This window comes from Parasteatoda tepidariorum, chromosome 10, assembly GCF_982258835.1.
Source record: "Parasteatoda tepidariorum strain Cologne lab strain chromosome 10, Ptep-v5.0, whole genome shotgun sequence".
NCBI lineage: Eukaryota > Metazoa > Arthropoda > Arachnida > Araneae > Theridiidae > Parasteatoda > Parasteatoda tepidariorum.
Genome location: NC_141764.1, coordinates 64,566,131 through 64,584,601, shown reverse-complemented (window position 1 = coordinate 64,584,601; position 18,471 = coordinate 64,566,131). Strand labels below are relative to the sequence as shown.

The 18,471-nt window shown below is 30.1% G+C and overlaps 1 protein-coding gene across 4 annotated transcripts in view; it reads right to left on the bottom strand.

Annotated features, from left to right (window-relative positions):
* Positions 1-1,972: 1,972 nt before the first annotated feature.
* LOC107455013 (hapless 2) overlaps positions 1,973-18,471 on the bottom strand; it is a 50,420-nt gene continuing 33,921 nt past the window's right edge. For 3 of the 4 annotated variants that reach the window (XM_087154116.1, XM_087154118.1, XM_087154119.1), the window contains exons 10-16: positions 16,925-17,166; positions 15,934-16,031; positions 15,688-15,856; positions 12,804-12,969; positions 9,331-9,472; positions 5,260-5,320; positions 1,973-2,389 (exon numbers count right to left, since the gene is read on the bottom strand). In XM_087154116.1, the coding sequence (XP_087010242.1) occupies positions 2,079-2,389; positions 5,260-5,320; positions 9,331-9,472; positions 12,804-12,969; positions 15,688-15,856; positions 15,934-16,031; positions 16,925-17,166 (1,189 nt within the window). In that variant the 3' untranslated portion in view covers positions 1,973-2,078. The remainder of the gene's footprint in view (positions 2,390-5,259; positions 5,321-9,330; positions 9,473-12,803; positions 12,970-15,687; positions 15,857-15,933; positions 16,032-16,924; positions 17,167-18,471) is intronic. The other variant, XM_087154117.1, reaches the window with a different exon arrangement.

Genomic DNA, 18,471 nt, shown 5'->3' with positions numbered 1-18,471 from the left:
AATATTATTAATAACATGTGTAATTTCATTAACTGTGAACAGTTGATCAATATTTAAGCTGATCACATGCGGCAGAGGTGGATACTAGTTAGGTACAAAATGATATTTTAGCATTGCTTATCTATAGTTTCTTGTGGTAAATTATCAATTTTCCGTATGTATTGTATTTCCCCATGGCTATTGAGTAGCCAGATGCATTCTTGATTGGTGATACTGTTTAGATATGATTTTAGTTATTTCTTTCTTGGTTTTGATAATTAACTTCTACTACCTTTCCTTATATCTTTTTTTATTGGAGTTTCATTTTTTGTCTTAGATCTGGATCTATTTTAGCCTGGAATCTTCTTTTCACTCTTGCGATTTTTCTCTGTATTGATAAATCCAGTGACCATCATTTAAGAGAGTTTTTATAGGTTTCACTATTTTCTTCTTTTTTTTAAGAAAAGTAAACAATGACTCGTATGAGCACGAAAATGTTACCTATACTTTTTAAAAAAGTGGAAGTAGACAAAAACATCTTTTAAATATACTCGTACAATAACAAAAATATAATTTTAAAAAAAATCCAAAAGTAAACATTATTTTTTGTCCGCATATCGATAGAATAACGCAATGATCAAATAAAAGTATTACTCATTAATTTCACAAATGTAACCCGTTTTGATGGCGAATGGTGGTTTGCAAATTGAATTCATATTAAATAAGGTTTATCGTTTCCCATTTGTATTCAGATTATCTCAAGTCTTGAGTTGAAATATCAGATGATCTAACACTAAATCGTGACACTAAATCGTGATATTTTATGTATAGTGCGCAAAATAAAAAACACGGACGACCCTGAATAACTTTTGACCTAATGATAGGCTGTTTACGTTTTGGAACTTAATCTTAAAGGTTAGAGGGGTTGACCTCAAATATGCTAATTAATTAGTGCAGAGTTAGGTAATCAGACACAAAAATGTATTTCTTTGCATAAACATACCCTTTTTTCCGACAGATTCGGATTCCTGACGAAATATAGAGGGTGGTCCCAATAGTTTGGTTAGGAGAGCGGTCCAAAGTCTGACGTTATTTTTACTTTTTGCGTATTTCACCATACCTCGAACTTTTTAAGCGAATTTTAAAATTTTTGCACACTTTCTCATTAGATCAAAAGTTATTTATTCAGAGTGGTCCGATTTTTTTCCGCACTGTACACAGGCTAAATGAAAAATCTGGTTCTTTCCCAACTTGGAATTTTTAATAATCAACTTTCAACTCCTCACTGTTTCGTCAGGCAATTCAACAGGTTTTGATGTTTTCAATCCCACTTTTCTGAACTGTGATTTGTCTGAGTTTCGCAGCCTTTTTGTTTTTTTCTTCGTTTAAGTTTTAATTTGTGACTCATAACTGTGCAGTGTTCTTTACTTCATTTTTGACAAGGAATTTTAAAAAACACCCATTATTTCAAGTAATTAGGAGATTATAAAAAAAATTGGTCCGGGTTGGCTCAGGATAGCCGGGTTGGCAGGGCGGTAGATTCACGTTCGTGAGCACGGAAGTTCGAATCCAGCCGGCTGAAGACTCTTCGTGTATTAAATGACGACTTGTGCACGTTAAATCAATCGGGTCACAAAGTTCTCCAGGTTTACATAATAAATCATACCTCTGGGGGTACGGAATTGGAAATTGATCGTTCTCTGGTTCAGGTCAAAATTACAATTTGCGAATGATTAAATGGGTCCGCTCTTTAAACGAGTGTGGGCAGGAGTGTGGGCAGAAGTCGAATTTATGGTCATAGATGGAGCCACTGGAAAACAAGAACAATCGCAGCACTTGACTTAATGGTTTACGACAACAGTAACAACATAAAAAATGTTTCCATTTTGGAACAGGTGAAGGGGATTGCAGCAGCATTCCGCACCATTTGGTCTCTGAAGTAAAGAAGTCTTGTTTCAACACAGAACAAAATACAAATAACACCAAAAAAATGTATCAAACTCAGATACTATCTTTATTTGCCAATAATTTAGTACAAACCAAACGTAAAAACAGCAAACTTTAGAACTCTATAACTTACCTTCATTTTAAAACGAAATTTATCTCCTAGTCACAGCTGCCGCCTTGCGACCTCCTGTTTGCCACTGTTCCGTTATTATGGGTGACACCAACGATTCATCGGATACAGTTGAAAGGGCACTTTCGCTAAGAGACTGCCTTGCTGGTTTCAACTTTATTGTAAAGTGTTTGTTCTCTTCCTGCTTCTCTGAAGAACTTGGATAAGCACGCGGAATTTTGGACTTTGATCTTTCACGGATCTCCTGCATACTTGTCGCCTCCTTTATCGATGATCTTTCACGGCTCTCCTGCATACTAGTTACCTCCTTTATCAAGGTCTCGGGATCTTCATCTAATCAAAAATAGAAGAAATCTTACTAAATATAAAAATCTAACGATGGTGCCGCAATTTCACATTGTTGACAATATATTTTTATTGGCTGGAAAATCACATGGTGGGATCCAGTTTTCCCACATTAATTTTCATATTGGTTTGGTTGTCATCAGCATAAAATTGATGTAAGTCATAAAGTTATCGTTTTCCCATAAATATTTTTGTTTCCCTAATTTAAAGGTTAAAATTACCTGTACTGTTATTTTGTTTGATTTCTAAATTAAGAGTTAAGGAAGATTGCTTTTCAGTGGCGTACGCAGAATTTTTTCAAGGGGGGTGTTCATAATTTTCTGAAGCTACTAAAAGAAATTCGAGTATGTAATAAAGAACTATTATTTCCCTAATTTAGACAGTTTTGACTTTTTATTTAGACAACATTGTTTAGTTAAATTTTGATTTGATTTTTTAAGTTTAAGAACATAATGTAATATCTTCTAGCATATAATATCTTCTGAAAAAAGTCCAATGTCATATGGGTGGGAAGTAACACTTTGAGGGCCACTTTCACATTCATCAGATTTTGTTATGCTAGAAAAGTTTTCTTCAACGGAAGTATCACATTTTGTACAGCAGAAAAACTTAAATTGTACTTCGTTCCCCCTTTTATATAATTTTTCACCGCATCTCCAAAATTCTCGAATTGTCTCAAAGACGACAGAACGTCTAAGATTCCAGAATCATCGCGTAAAAACCTCGAGAATGACAGCCAGTCTCGAAAACTATCGCGACTGGCAGAACAGAAAGAAACCAGTCCATAACAGTATCACGTGAATTTGGTTTCAAAAGTACAACCCTATTAGAGTAAATGTTTTTTTCAGTATTCTGAGAAATACCGTGAGAAAAAAAGGTAGGCATATGGCAAATAAAAATATATAGTCTTAAAAAATAATACCCGCATAATTTCTACTAAAATTTTTATTTTTGCCATTTTGTCTGAGCTTAAGAGGGGTGTTCAAACCCCTAAACCCCTCCCTTGCATACGCCACTGTTGCTTTTATTATTATTATTAGAATAATTTTTTTGATACAAAACTTTTAATACAAAAAATAATTTTGACTTTTTTGATACAAAATAATGAAAGAAGTATGAAAAATATGTTTAATAAAAAATTGTTTATCAAATGTTAATTTGAATTCCTATGTTGAAAAGTTTATTTTAAAACTTAATGTCGAATTTTTTTTTTCGAAATAGAAAATGAATTTCTTTTGGAAAAATAATATTGCAGATCAATTATTTTCTATTTAATGCATAATCAATTTCGTCCTTACCTTTTAAAAATAAAATTATCATTGTTGTATTTAGACTTATAGTCAATTATCATTACACACACATTTAATAGCAGTTATTCTAATGTTTCAAGACTCTACTTTCTAGAGTAATATTTTAGAATATAATTTTCTACTTTTTAGAACATATTTAGTTCTGAACTTGTTATCTCGAAAACTCCATATCTCAAAAATCTTTTAGCATCCCTTCAACTTTGAGATATCGAGAGCACACTGTAAAGTATTTATGGATTCTTTTTATGCCGCATTTCATTGATAATGAAGGTTTTATTCAAAGAACTAATAACAGGGTAAATTATTATATTTCAAAATAGATTAATAAATAGATAAAATCAGAGATTAAAAGTGGATTCGAGTAAGGTTAAATTATAATTTTTCATCAGTTGTATGCATTTGCTGATAGTACAAATAATTTTATTACACCCATTTATTTTTATATTGTTTGAATATTTTAAATGCTTTTAAAATATATTAAATATGCTTTTAAAATATACTAGGAGGCTCCGCCCCCTGCTCGCTAACGCTCGCCAATCCCCTAGAACTGCTACGCAATCCTATGTGGTTCACGCCGTGAACCATGGCTCGCTGCGCTCGCTCGTCAATGAACACAATGTTCTAGCACAAAGACATAATATATTATCATCAAAGACATAGTATTTTATCATCAAAGACATAGTATTGTACTTATGTAGAAGAATTCTACCAATGTTCTTATTGGCTTTTAAAAAAGTATATTAGCTATTTAGATTGTACATGGTGAAAAAATCAAAACATTAGCTAAATAAGAAACATATTAGCAAAATAAATTATCAAATATTGCTTCACTGATATTCTGCATTTTAAAGCGTGAAAATTCAATGCATAAATAAACGCGAAATATAAAAAAAATTCAATGCATTCAATACAAACACTTAAATGTTTTTCAGACGTTTAGGTAGCTCCCAGTAGAAAAATATCAATTCAACAGCGGCCTTGTAAAGCATTCTCACTTCAATTAATTAATTAATTCCTAATTGAGTTTAAATTAAATATTGTCATGTTTTTAGTACATGAATCTGAATTGAACAACCTGATAATGCTCACTCTGGTTATTGTTATCTGGTTGATCACTATGTGCTCTTGCGCGCCGAATCCAATCAATTAAAAATGAAAACTGTTGCCAGCGCGAGAAAAGAAATATCATCGGTTTTATTGATACATACATACGTACGTACATATTAGCGTTTTATATAACATAGATTGCTTTTAAAGTACATAAAATTAATTACTCTTCATTGGATATCTTACAAAATTGTCTTTAAAAGTTTAGGATGTTTAGCTTGAACAAAAATAACTGCGATTTTACTTAACCTAACACTGATGTTTCTCCTAATCTATCTTCAGCAGATATTAAAATATCGAATAAATATAAAAATATCAACGAATAAATTAATATTAAATCAGATATAACAAACATTTTGGACATTTACCAATGCGACTATGTGATTGTCGACATTTTGCTGTCTTTATTGTGTTACATTATTTTCAAAAATCATTACTCACCTTCTTCGATTGGTGGGAAATCTAGTTCTTTATCGCTACCACTTTCAGAGTCAGAAAAAACCTAAATAAAAATGCGTTTTTTATTTTTATAAATTTAGTGTTTATTTAAAAAAAATAAAAAGGTGGCTCTCACTAGACTTATTATACAATTATGCTTATTTAGAACGTAATCAACTAAAATTTCTATTCGATCTATAGCAAAGTCATAACTGAACATTGCATAGCAAGTCTGCTGAGATATTACAAGTAAACAAAACTTTTACTTTCAAAGGGTAGATAAAACTTAATAACACACGTAGAAAAATCAAGCCAAAAATGAGTAACACTTAAAAAATTATAATCAGTGGTCAGAAAAATCGAAACTACTGTAGTCGCCACTCTTTTCCGTAGTTTGTAGCGTAGTGCAATAAAAAAAAACAGTAAATTGTAGCGCTTCCTTTCAACTACTTTTAACGTTAGATAAATAAGGAAACAAATTTCAAACGCAAAAAATTTTTTAAATCTGATTGGTGCAAATCCTTAGCGGACAAGTCAACGTACGCAATGAGAATGCCTCTGCCGCGGAGCGTTGATAAGATCTAAGTCTGATCCTCAGAAAAATCGGTCGAGTTGTTCCCGAGAAATTGAATTTTATATATATCTGAGCTTTTTTAAAATTAAATTTCACAGGAAGTATTAAGTACGTTTTTTTTGTTTGATTTCGTAACTTAAAATATTGTCTGCATTATTTAATTAGCATGATTGCGGTCACTCCCTCAAAGCATTAAGATTAAGTCCTAGAATGTGAAGATCTGATCATTAGATCAAAAGTTATTCAGAGTGATTCTTTTTCTGTTTTTCGCACTGTACTTTATCCATTGAAGGATATAAAAAAGCATTGATCACCTAAATCACAATACTTGATAATTTCCTAGCATTTCTTAAATCACTATCGAGAAAAGCATAGTTTGAAAATTAAAATTTGTAAAAAGTGCTTTAGAATAAAAAACTATTTCATGCAAACATAAATTAAAACGTCTTAACATCTCCTCCTATTTAACCGAGACAATTTTTTTACTCAAAATAATTTAGAATATTGTTGAAAAGTAAGTTATCCCGTTAAGTTTGTCTTCTAAAAGTAGCAACTGAATTTCGAAAGTAGATTGTAGTTGCTACATTAAAAAAAAGTAGTTGTAGTTACAGCTACAATTGTAATAAAATAGTTGTAGTTAACTACGAAGAAAATTTTAATTTCTTCCGACCACTAAATAATATGCATAATAAAAGTTTAATTAGAACTGAAAAGAATAAACACACAATCTTATAAGAAACGCACTCTTGAGTTACAGATGGGCTAACTAGGCAATGATTGAGTCAAAGTACTCAAATTACTTACTTAAGACCCAGCAGATCACCGAAGTCAAGCATCACTGGCTGCGGTCAGTGTGCGGGTGGGTGATCACTTGGATCAGTCTGCGTAGGGACCGAGGGTGTGCGGTATTGGTCCTCGTTAAACTGTGCTACCGTAAAGTGCTCAACTTCGCGCGCAGGTCGTCGAGCTACCGAAGCGGGGGTGCCATCCCCTCCGCAGAGGATCAAAATTGTGATTGCATGTCTTCAGATCATCCTCCGGGATGCTTCCCAGACCGGCCCCAATAGCCCATTGTGCAGCTCTAGTGCGACGTAAATTAACAACAACAACTTACTTATACCTCTTCGCTTCGTAGGGAGCATAGGGCTTTTGTCATGACTCGCACCCTATTGGTGGTCCAGCACTTAATCTCTCTCCACGTTTATCTTCTTTACTTTATTTATATTACTTCAGCATCATTTTAGGTCCACCCTTCTTTTGTTTACCCTAGGGAACCCCATCCCTGTTATACATCGAATTTTTCGGTTTTTCTGTCAGTATGTCCAATTTATTGCCATTTACGTTCTTTGATTGTGAATAATTTATTGTTAAATATTTTGTGAAACCATTTTGTATTAAGAATTCTTCTGATACATTTATTGATAAGAGCCTGTAACTTACTGGTATTTCTACTAAATTTCTTCCTGCATGCCCAAAATTTATTTAAAATAGCGAAAATACTGAGTGCTTTGTTAGCAATATCTTGATCTATACCTCCTAGGTTGAAGTAATCAAATACGTGGCCTAATTTTGAGTTATACCTCCTAGATAATCCTATTTCTGATTAGATTTTGGGTATTGAAACTTAGTAGGCTAAAAAGTTGAGCCCAACATAAAACATTATCTAGACTTGAAAATTGCTTTAACATGTTGACTGCCGCATGTGTTTACAGTGAAATCTCCTTCAGGTCAGGAGTACAGCTGTACAAAGCATATTCCGCTAAGTACTCTCACCAATACTTTAATAATGTGAGTCTCTGGTGGTCACAAGAATAATATCTCGTTCCATTTGTTTCCATGGTATTGTGTCTGTTAATTTGTGTCCGTTGCTTTGCATATGCTTCGCCACTTTACACGATCAGTTTGAATCTTTGCTGAGTAAAGAGGAGTAGAACTTAAAATTTATACTAAGTCGTTGAAATTTTGAAAATAAAAATGGAAAACTTATTTCTTAATGAGTCAAATAGCAGTGAACAAGAAAGCTTTTACAAGGCTCACAATAATTTTGTTAATAAATCATTTTTGTATTACTTTTATAACAATTCAATAGTTTTGTTAATTCCACACCAAGAAATGATTAGGTGAGCTGGGAACTGAATAGAAATTTTATGAATCACAAAAATATAGCTTGTCAAAACCGGGACTTTATCGTTAGAAGCGAGCTATGCTCCAATAGATTTAACATTGCACAAACCACGTCTCTCCGATTTCTTCGTTAAATCCGGGTACTCATTAAGAATGAGTGGGACTGTACAGAGTGTTTATAAAGTCCCGGACCCATTTTGATGTTTATTAACTCATAAAATAATAAAGATAGGTTAAAATTAATAACATAAATGGTTAGATAGACTCAAAAAGTTTCATGATCCTTGTCAATGAACTTCCACCTGTGTCCCCTTCGTCGCATGGAGAATATCAAGTCGATAGTCAATTTCATGCCGGGTAGCGGCAAGTGTTATGAGTTATTAAACATCAAAATGGGTGTTTCTGGCATTGTTAATTGGCATAATGTGCGCATATGTGGATCTGAAAACCCCCATGAATACCGTGAGACACAAAGGGATTCCCCAAAGGTTAATGTGTGGAGTGGACTAATGCACGACCGAGTCATTGGGCCTTTCTTTTTTACAGAAAAGATGGTCTCACCAGTCGTATACTTAGACATGTTGGAAAACTTCGTATTTCCACAACTAGAAGTGCTTCAGTCACATATCTTTTTGCAACAAGATGATGCACCCCCTCATTGTGGTATCATTGTTCGTAGATCTTTGAATGACGTTTGTCCAGGAAGATGGATTGGGCGAGAAGGTCCAATTCCTTGGCCACCCAAATCACCTGATATAACACCGCTGGACTTTTTTCTTTGGGGATTTATAAACGACAATGTTTACAGGAGGATCGTGTCGAACATTAATGACCTAAAATCCAGAATTACAACCGCAATAGCCTCTATGGATGCCGCCACCTGGCTTGAAATTGACTATCGACTTGATATTCTCCGTGCGACGAAGGGGGGACACGTGGAAGTTCATTGACAAGGGTCATGAAACTTTTTGAGTCTATCTAACCATTTATGTAATTAATTTTAATCTATCTTTATTAATTCATGAGTTATTAAACATCAAAATGGGTCCGGGACTTTATAAACACCCTGTATATTGTTTTACTTGCTCTATCTATTAGTATAGTTATACTATATAATTATTAGTACAGTTACACTAAATACTATATAAGTGTTAGTATAGTTATATAGTGTTCAGTCACCAAGTTTGCTTGGAGTTCAAGCAATAGGGGTTCCGCACGTGGCTGACCACTCAACCAGAGCATTTACTCCTGTGCCTCAAAGTCCAAGGTTAAGAAAACGGGGATGGGCTAAGTAGGCCTAGGCCCTCCATGGGCATTTGCGTCACTGAGTCATGTTTTTTAATTTTACTTAAGTAAACAATTGTGAAACAACTCACGGAGAAATTATGGTAATTAATCCCTTCTTTTCTCTTTCTTCTAGACCAACATTTGTTCATACACGGATAGGGCCAAATCAAGAAGAAGACAATATTCAAAAGAAAAATAACCTCATTTCGTAATGCCTTTGTACGATATTTTCTGTAAAAAAAAATTATCAATAAATAAAAATTATTATTATAGAAACATTGTTTTAACAGCATAAACTATACACAATATTTCAATTTAGAATTAAATTACAAATTTCACCATCTACATAAGCTCTACATATCTTAATCCATTTTGAGTATTTTTATAACATATTTTATGTCTTAATCGAGTCTTTAGCAAATAATATTTACTAACAGCAATGTTAATAACATTTAAATATTTACTAACAGCAATATGAACTGATTTATCATTATCATATTTTGCTTTTAAAAGTATTAAACCCTTGAGTGCTAATAATTAAGGCAGAAGTTTCAGAAAGAGATGCCAAGAGTTTGTTGCACCAGGGGACAAATTCAGTTTGGGTGCCCATTTGCAAGATATCATGCTTCAAGTATTTTCTTAGAAGTTAAAACCCAACTATACCAAAATTTCTTTATTTAAAAAGATTTTTTAGACAGATTCAATAGAAAGCAAAAAAAAAAATTTTTTTCCTTTAAAATTTTTACAATTACTATGAAAGACTTAATTATTAGACCGAAAGGTTGAATTGAAAGACTGAAATGCATTAATAATGCTTAATATAATTAAAAAGTTAAAAATTACTATTAAAATACTCAATATTTCTAACTGGTTATAATTATAACAAACTAATCACTGAATGCATAAAATCATTGTTATTTCTGTTGAACTCTCATAACAAAGGTCCAAACCTTCAGTTAGACATCAAGGGAAGAATAAATTAATTTAGATCGGGAAACAATAACAAAAAAATATTATAAAATATACTATTGTCTTGTATTCTTTTTTAATTAATCTATAACATTAATTTTTCATTAATTCCTTTATAACTTCTATAATTAATCTACATCATTAATTAGAAATATACACTCCATATTTAATAAGTTTTAAAAAAAGCATAAAACTAAACAAGTTTAATATGTTTAATAAAGAGTAAATTATTTTATTTACAGCTAATGGAAAATTATAATTTAAAATTTCACATAACTTTCAGCGACAGTTTGTCTTTTTTTAAATAATTATTAATGGTCTATTTTGAATATCAAATAATAATTCCCATACATCTTCTTTCATTTTCTAAATAAAACCTTTAGTATTAATTAAATCAAGTAAAAAAAATCATAGCAATAAAAACATATTTGTAAATTATAGCAGCATAAAAGGTAATGACTTAAAGATTTCTTTAAAAAAGTAAAGTGATTTAATTCATGTCAACCATGTTCATATTTAAAGCACTAATTTATACAAATTTTCACCAGACTCTTGTAATCACATATCATTCTTATGTGTAGTAGAATTGATAAGAAATTCCCTTTTCTGTAAAACTGCCATATTTTAAATAGTAAACCAAAAATCTTAATTTGAAGACAGATGCCAGAAATCAAATATCAACAATAAAAAAAGAAGTTAGAAGAACATTTTTATTTCCCCTTTATTACAAATATTAAATAAAACATAAATACAGTGAAACCTCCGTTAAGCGGACAATCATGGGACCAAAAACTTTGTTCGTTTATGAGAGTTGTCCGTTTACGGGAAGGGTACCCTAATAACGAAATTTAACACCGTAAATTGTTTTTAGAATATTCTCAAAGATGTAGAAATAATTAAATAATATCTCCAAGGATACTGTAAATATCTACAAGAATATTTATTTAAACAATAAGAATGATAAAAAAGAATACATAAGGAAGTTTGATATAAATACATAATTCTGGATGTAGTTACAGAAAAATAAATATAATTTTCCTATTAGCATAGATACTCAAGTTAGACATATGATACCAAATAGGAGCGTACTGTCCTCAGTCCGTTTCAATTATTAGGTTCACATCCCCTTACACCTACTTATCATTTGATAGGGAACATGGTTAATACCTTCTTGGAAAATAAACCACCCATGATTCACAGAAAAAAAATGTAATGCATACCTGTAAGTCGTGAGGACCTATGGAGATGATTATTCACAATTGATCAGCTATCAAGTGTCTGAATAAATGTTTCATTTATATGAACACCTCAAAGATTATACTTCTGTTCTCTTTTTTTTACCCCAGTTGTGTTAAATACAGTCTTGAAATTGATAAGAAAATTAAAGAAATTTTCAATGTGGAAGAAGTATTGAGAGAAGTCATTTCAACTTGAGGGGTCTCATAACCTGTGTAGTCCAGAGGAAAAGATCAAAAGATGCCGTTGTCAGAATTATTTCAGGAGTGCAGTACCATTTTCTCTCCTTTCTTTACAAAGATAAGGCAAGGTGACAGGAGAAAGATTGATTTTTCGGTGCTGAAATAGCTTAACAATATTTTTAGTTATGGATAAGGCAAAAAGTTTTATTTACATGCTTTAAAAATGATGAAAAGTTGCATTTTTTAGCTTGCAATTTATTTAGAAAAAGTAGTGTCCGGTTTGTAGAGATAAAAAACAAGGTTTCAGGATCAAAATGACTGTCCGGTTACGGGAGTGTCCGCTTTGGGGAGAATGTACATAATGGTTTATTCATAGAAGATTCCCGGGAAATTAAAAATATGTCCGTATTGAGAGGCGTCCGTTTTGCAGGAGTGTCCATAACAGGAGGTTTCACTGTATATATTAATGTATCCATTAGCATAAGAAAGTTTTGAAATAGTGCAATGCAAGAGATGGGAAATGACATTGAAATTTATTCTATTCTAGTATTAATTTGTAATTATGATATGTATTAGCATATTTAAATAAAGTATATTTTGGAACTACGAAAAATTATTTTCAATCATATGGTAACAGTATTTTCTTCCTCAATTTCAATGGTCCCACAGTGGGCTGACCATAGATACACGGTCTCCAGTAATACACCGAAGTAAAGCTAAGCATCACTAGCTAAGGTCAGTAAGTAGGTGGGTGACCACTTTAATCGGCCAGGGTAGGGACTGAAGGTGCACAGTATTGGTCCTAGTTAAATTATTCTACCGTAAAGTGCTCGTCTTTGCGCAAGGTCATTGGGTGACTTAGCAAGGTCGTTGGATGACTCCTTCGCTACCAAAGTGAAGAAGTCATCCCCTTTGCAGAGGATCAAAATTGTGATGGCATGTCTTCGGATCATCTTCGGGAATTTTTTCCCGGACCGTCGCCAATAGCCCATTGTGCAGCTTTAGTGCAATGTAAATAAAATACTTACGAACCATTTTAATATATAAAATCTGTTTACCATAATTTTTGAAGTATTATCAAAATAGTTTCCCACATAATCTTAGTCTTCTGTGTACAGATAATTAAGGTTCTAAAGAATAATTAATAAACTTTAAGAAATGTGGGGAATACTTACTGTACAGGATGAATAGGATATCCTTCTTCATCATAAACAACATTATTGTTTTGGAGTTCAAACTCAGTGTATTGTTCTAAAACTCCAGGACGATATATTAGACTTCTCAGGCCAAAATCACCAACTTTTTCAGATGCTAGACCTCCTAAAAGCGCTTTTACCACACCTGTGAGAAAACAAAACATTAGATAAACAGCATACCTATGTTTTGGTAAAATAAAAACGTAGTTAACAGTATGGTACAGTCCTAGCTTTTTTATAATAAACTATTAATTTAAAGACAGAGTGTTACAAAACTAATGGATTTTATTAATCTTATATTAAAGAATGTTGTTATTCAAAGAAAAAAATTCTGAACGGTAACATAAGTTGATTTAATACTTAAAAAAAAGTTGAATAAGAATAGGATGATGTGTCATTGAGAAACAATCTGTTTTTAATTTTTCTAATTTTATTTATTACCATATTTCTACACTTACAGCAAAGAATACCATGATTCCGAAACTTTTATGACCAGCCTTAAGAAATGCCTTTCATAAAAATAAATAAAAAAACAATATGGTAACATAAGTTGATTTAGTACTTAAAGAAAAAGTTTAATAAGAATAGTAAGATTCTATCTATTTTTACAATCTATTTTCACTTTTTCAGATTTCATTATTATTACTGTATAAACATATTTCTATACTAACTACAAAGAATACCATGATTCCAAAACTTTCTTCACCAGCCTTACAGGATTGCCTTTTAAAAAAAAATAAAAAAACAATATGGTAACATAAGTTGATTTAGTACTTAAAGAAAAAGTTTAATAAGAATAGTAAGATTCTATCTATTTTTACAATCTATTTTCACTTTTTCAGATTTCATTATTATTACTGTATAAACATATTTCTATACTAACTACAAAGAATACCATGATTCCAAAACTTTCTTCACCAGCCTTACAGGATTGCCTTTTAAAAAAAAAATAAAAAAACAATATGGTAACATAAGTTGATTTAGTACTTAAAGAAAAAGTTTAATAAGAATAGTAAGATTCTATCTATTTTTACAATCTATTTTCACTTTTTCAGATTTCATTATTATTACTGTATAAACATATTTCTATACTAACTACAAAGAATACCATGATTCCAAAACTTTCTTCACCAGCCTTACAGGATTGCCTTTTAAAAAAAAAATAAAAAAACAATATGGTAACATAAGTTGATTTAGTACTTAAAGAAAAAGTTTAAAAAGAATAGTAAGATTCTATCTATTTTTACAATCTATTTTCACTTTTTCAGATTTCATTATTATTACTGTATAAACATATTTCTATACTAACTACAAAGAATACCATGATTCCAAAACTTTCTTCACCAGCCTTACAGGATTGCCTTTTAAAAAAAAAAATAAAAAAACAATATGGTAACATAAGTTGATTTAGTACTTAAAGAAAAAGTTTAATAAGAATAGTAAGATTCTATCTATTTTTACAATCTATTTTCACTTTTTCAGATTTCATTATTATTACTGTATAAACATATTTCTATACTAACTACAAAGAATACCATGATTCCAAAACTTTCTTCACCAGCCTTACAGGATTGCCTTTTAAAAAAAAATAAAAAAACAATATGGTAACATAAGTTGATTTAGTACTTAAAGAAAAAGTTTAATAAGAATAGTAAGATTCTATCTATTTTTACAATCTATTTTCACTTTTTCAGATTTCATTATTATTACTGTATAAACATATTTCTATACTAACTACAAAGAATACCATGATTCCAAAACTTTCTTCACCAGCCTTACAGGATTGCCTTTTAAAAAAAAAATAAAAAAACAATATGGTAACATAAGTTGATTTAGTACTTAAAGAAAAAGTTTAATAAGAATAGTAAGATTCTATCTATTTTTACAATCTATTTTCACTTTTTCAGATTTCATTATTATTACTGTATAAACATATTTCTATACTAACTACAAAGAATACCATGATTCCAAAACTTTCTTCACCAGCCTTACAGGATTGCCTTTTAAAAAAAAAATAAAAAAACAATATGGTAACATAAGTTGATTTAGTACTTAAAGAAAAAGTTTAATAAGAATAGTAAGATTCTATCTATTTTTACAATCTATTTTCACTTTTTCAGATTTCATTATTATTACTGTATAAACATATTTCTATACTAACTACAAAGAATACCATGATTCCAAAACTTTCTTCACCAGCCTTACAGGATTGCCTTTTAAAAAAAAAAATAAAAAAACAATATGGTAGCATAAGTTGATTTAGTACTTAAAGAAAAAGTTTAATAAGAATAGTAAGATTCTATCTATTTTTACAATCTATTTTCACTTTTTCAGATTTCATTATTATTACTGTATAAACATATTTCTATACTAACTACAAAGAATACCATGATTCCAAAACTTTCTTCACCAGCCTTACAGGATTGCCTTTTAAAAAAAAAATAAAAAAACAATATGGTAACATAAGTTGATTTAGTACTTAAAGAAAAAGTTTAATAAGAATAGTAAGATTCTATCTATTTTTACAATCTATTTTCACTTTTTCAGATTTCATTATTATTACTGTATAAACATATTTCTATACTAACTACAAAGAATACCATGATTCCAAAACTTTCTTCACCAGCCTTACAGGATTGCCTTTTAAAAAAAAAATTCTAAAAATCAGGATAAAACATAAGTTTATTTATTGTTTAACAAAAAGTTGAATCAGAAAATGTAAAAAAAGTAATAGGTTCCATGAATAAATTTTTTTTTTAAAAAATTCAGTTATCATAAGAATATACTACTTTAAACCATTATCTCACACACTAAACTATAAAAACATTAATATACGAATTTTAAATTTCATGCAGTCACTTACCTAACATTAGTAAAATTAAGAGAACGATGAGCAATGTTAGAAACACATGCATCCAAATCCATACTCTTTGAGGAGATTTTGCTGTTAATATGGGAAGGGAACCTTTAAACCCTGCACGGTGATAGTTATCTTGTGAAAGCGGCTCACAAGTACGACTTTCACCCAGACACTGGGAGGAAATATGATATTAAATAACATGCAAGTGAGTGCATTCAGAAATAAATAAATTAAGAACAATTTTCATACCGAACATCGACAATGCCAACTGCATATACATCTACCAAGGGGTTTAACTAAAACATCACGTCTCGCCACAACTCCGTACAATTTACTGCGAACAACAACTGAAAATAAAATATCACTCTTTATATCCTTAAAATCTAAACATTTATATAATCAGGGGTGATTGTGAACCCAACTCAAAAATCCTAAAAATTTCGCCAATAAAATTAACGTCCTTATAAATTTAAATCATTGATATTTTCAAAACATGAAATTCTAAATAAATTATATGCAGCATAATTTAAATGAATAATTATGCATACGTTTACTTTTACCTCTAATCACATTTATTATTCTACTAGACAAAATATTTGCAAATGAAAGAGACGGCAAGTATAAATTCGAGTTCTAACATTTCTAAATAAAACATTAATTTTTTTTTTAATACATAAATGTAATAAATAATTTCTTGAAATTTTTGAACCTCGGATTTTCGGATAAATTATATGCAGCATAATTTAAATGAATAATTATGTATAAGTTCACTTTTATCTCTAATCACATTAATTATTCTACTAGAAAAAATATTCTCAAATGAAAGAGATGCCAAGTATAAATTCGAGTCCTAATATTTCTAAATAAAACATAAATTTTTTTCCAATACATAAATGTGATCAATAATTACTTAAAATTTTTGGAACTCGGATTTTCGGAAACTTCCGGATCACATTTACCGAAAGATTTTTCCGGAGCACAATCATCTCTGTATAATAGTATTTGGTATTAAAGTATTTTTAGCTAATGATCCAAATATACTAGTTTTTATACACCACTTTAAATAAACAATATACTTGCGTGTATACTGTACAATATACTTGTATACTATATATTAAATAAACAATATACTTTAAATACACATTTTTTCATGTATACATATGATGAATAGTATTCCAGGTCTTTTTTGATCATAAATTAAATTTTTTTGAAGATTTCACATATGTTAAAGATAAAATACCTGTGCAAATAAATTTTTCCATTAATGCAATCCTCCCAGGTGTGGAAGTGAGTGTATAAGTTTTCATCAATTGAGGAGGAATAGTTTGAGTAACATTGTTAGAATTATGAACTTTAAATTCACACTCAATAACCTGCACAGAGAATTGAGCTTCTACAAGGCCATTGTTCGTAATGGTTATTGAAAACTCAATCTTTTTCTCAAAACCTCCAGTGATAACACTTGTAATTTGGGCATCTGATCTACAAAAAATATTAAATATTATTTTTCTTATATGTTCTTCAGAAGAATTACAGCTAAAATATAGTAATAAAGAAAAAAAAATGGATGATAAAACATTGCAAAGAATTCTCAATCTCTGAGTTGGTAATTAATTTAAAAAGATTAAGGTACGTTAAAGTTTAAGAGCAACCTCAAAAATCCAGATTGTTCCGGGCTTTGGAAAGTCCAAATTTTGGAAATTGTAAGATTTTTAGATATCTTACTTAAACCAGTAGCAACTTGAGTGATTTCTTATGTGGTACATCATTCATAATGATTTGATTATAAATTCACATGTTTTTGTTGATTATTTTTTAGATGCTAAGTGCTACAAAATTTCCAATGGTTTTTAGAAATTCTGAATTTTTTAATATAATGAATATTGCAATACAGGAATTGAATTTTGAGTAGCAAATTTTTGCAATAAATTTTTGACACAATGGATTTGCGATGATTTTATTGCAAAATCACATGATTTTTGTCAATTACTTTTCAGCAGTTATTGTTATGGATTTCCACATGGTTGTAGTTTCTTGTAATGCAAAATTGATTGTTTTAATGTAACATAAATATGATTTGCAGGTTTCCACACCTTGTCTCTATATTAAACTTGATTTAGTTGCCTTTTTTTTTTTAATTTGTGAGAATTCGCAAAACATTTTAATGTTTTTGAGTATTTTTGGATTTCTAATATGTAATTTTTTTGTGGCAATACTGTATTAATGTTTCAATGAAGCTAACTTAAGAGATTATATTTTAATTAAATTAATAATAATTTAATAAAAAACCAATAGAAAATTCATATTTTAGTTACATTTCAAAACTTGTTATTTTAACTGACATCTTTATGATAAAATAAATTTAAGTAGAATAGGTAGTTAAACCAACTTTTATGTAATAATATAATATTAAGATAAGCAATATTTTAAAAGATGTTTCAAAAATGGCAAAACCTAAAAATTAAAAAACATAATTCTTTTTAAAGCTTAACCGTTTGCTCTCTCAATTTACTAAAATATGAGCATTTTAGCAAATAGATGTGAATTATAAAAGGTAACAGATACGATTTTAAGGAATAGATAAGATTTTTTATTAACAATTAAATAAAGGCTGTTAATTTACTGACAAATAATAGATTTTATTTTATCAGATACAAAATGTTTCAATTATAAATTAATGTATTTACTTGTAAATTTTTTTTAATTGATCAGTAAGAGAAAGGGCAATAGTAACAAGCACTGGATAAGGTATGCTTTGTGCTGTGTAGATTAAAGCAAAAACAGGGT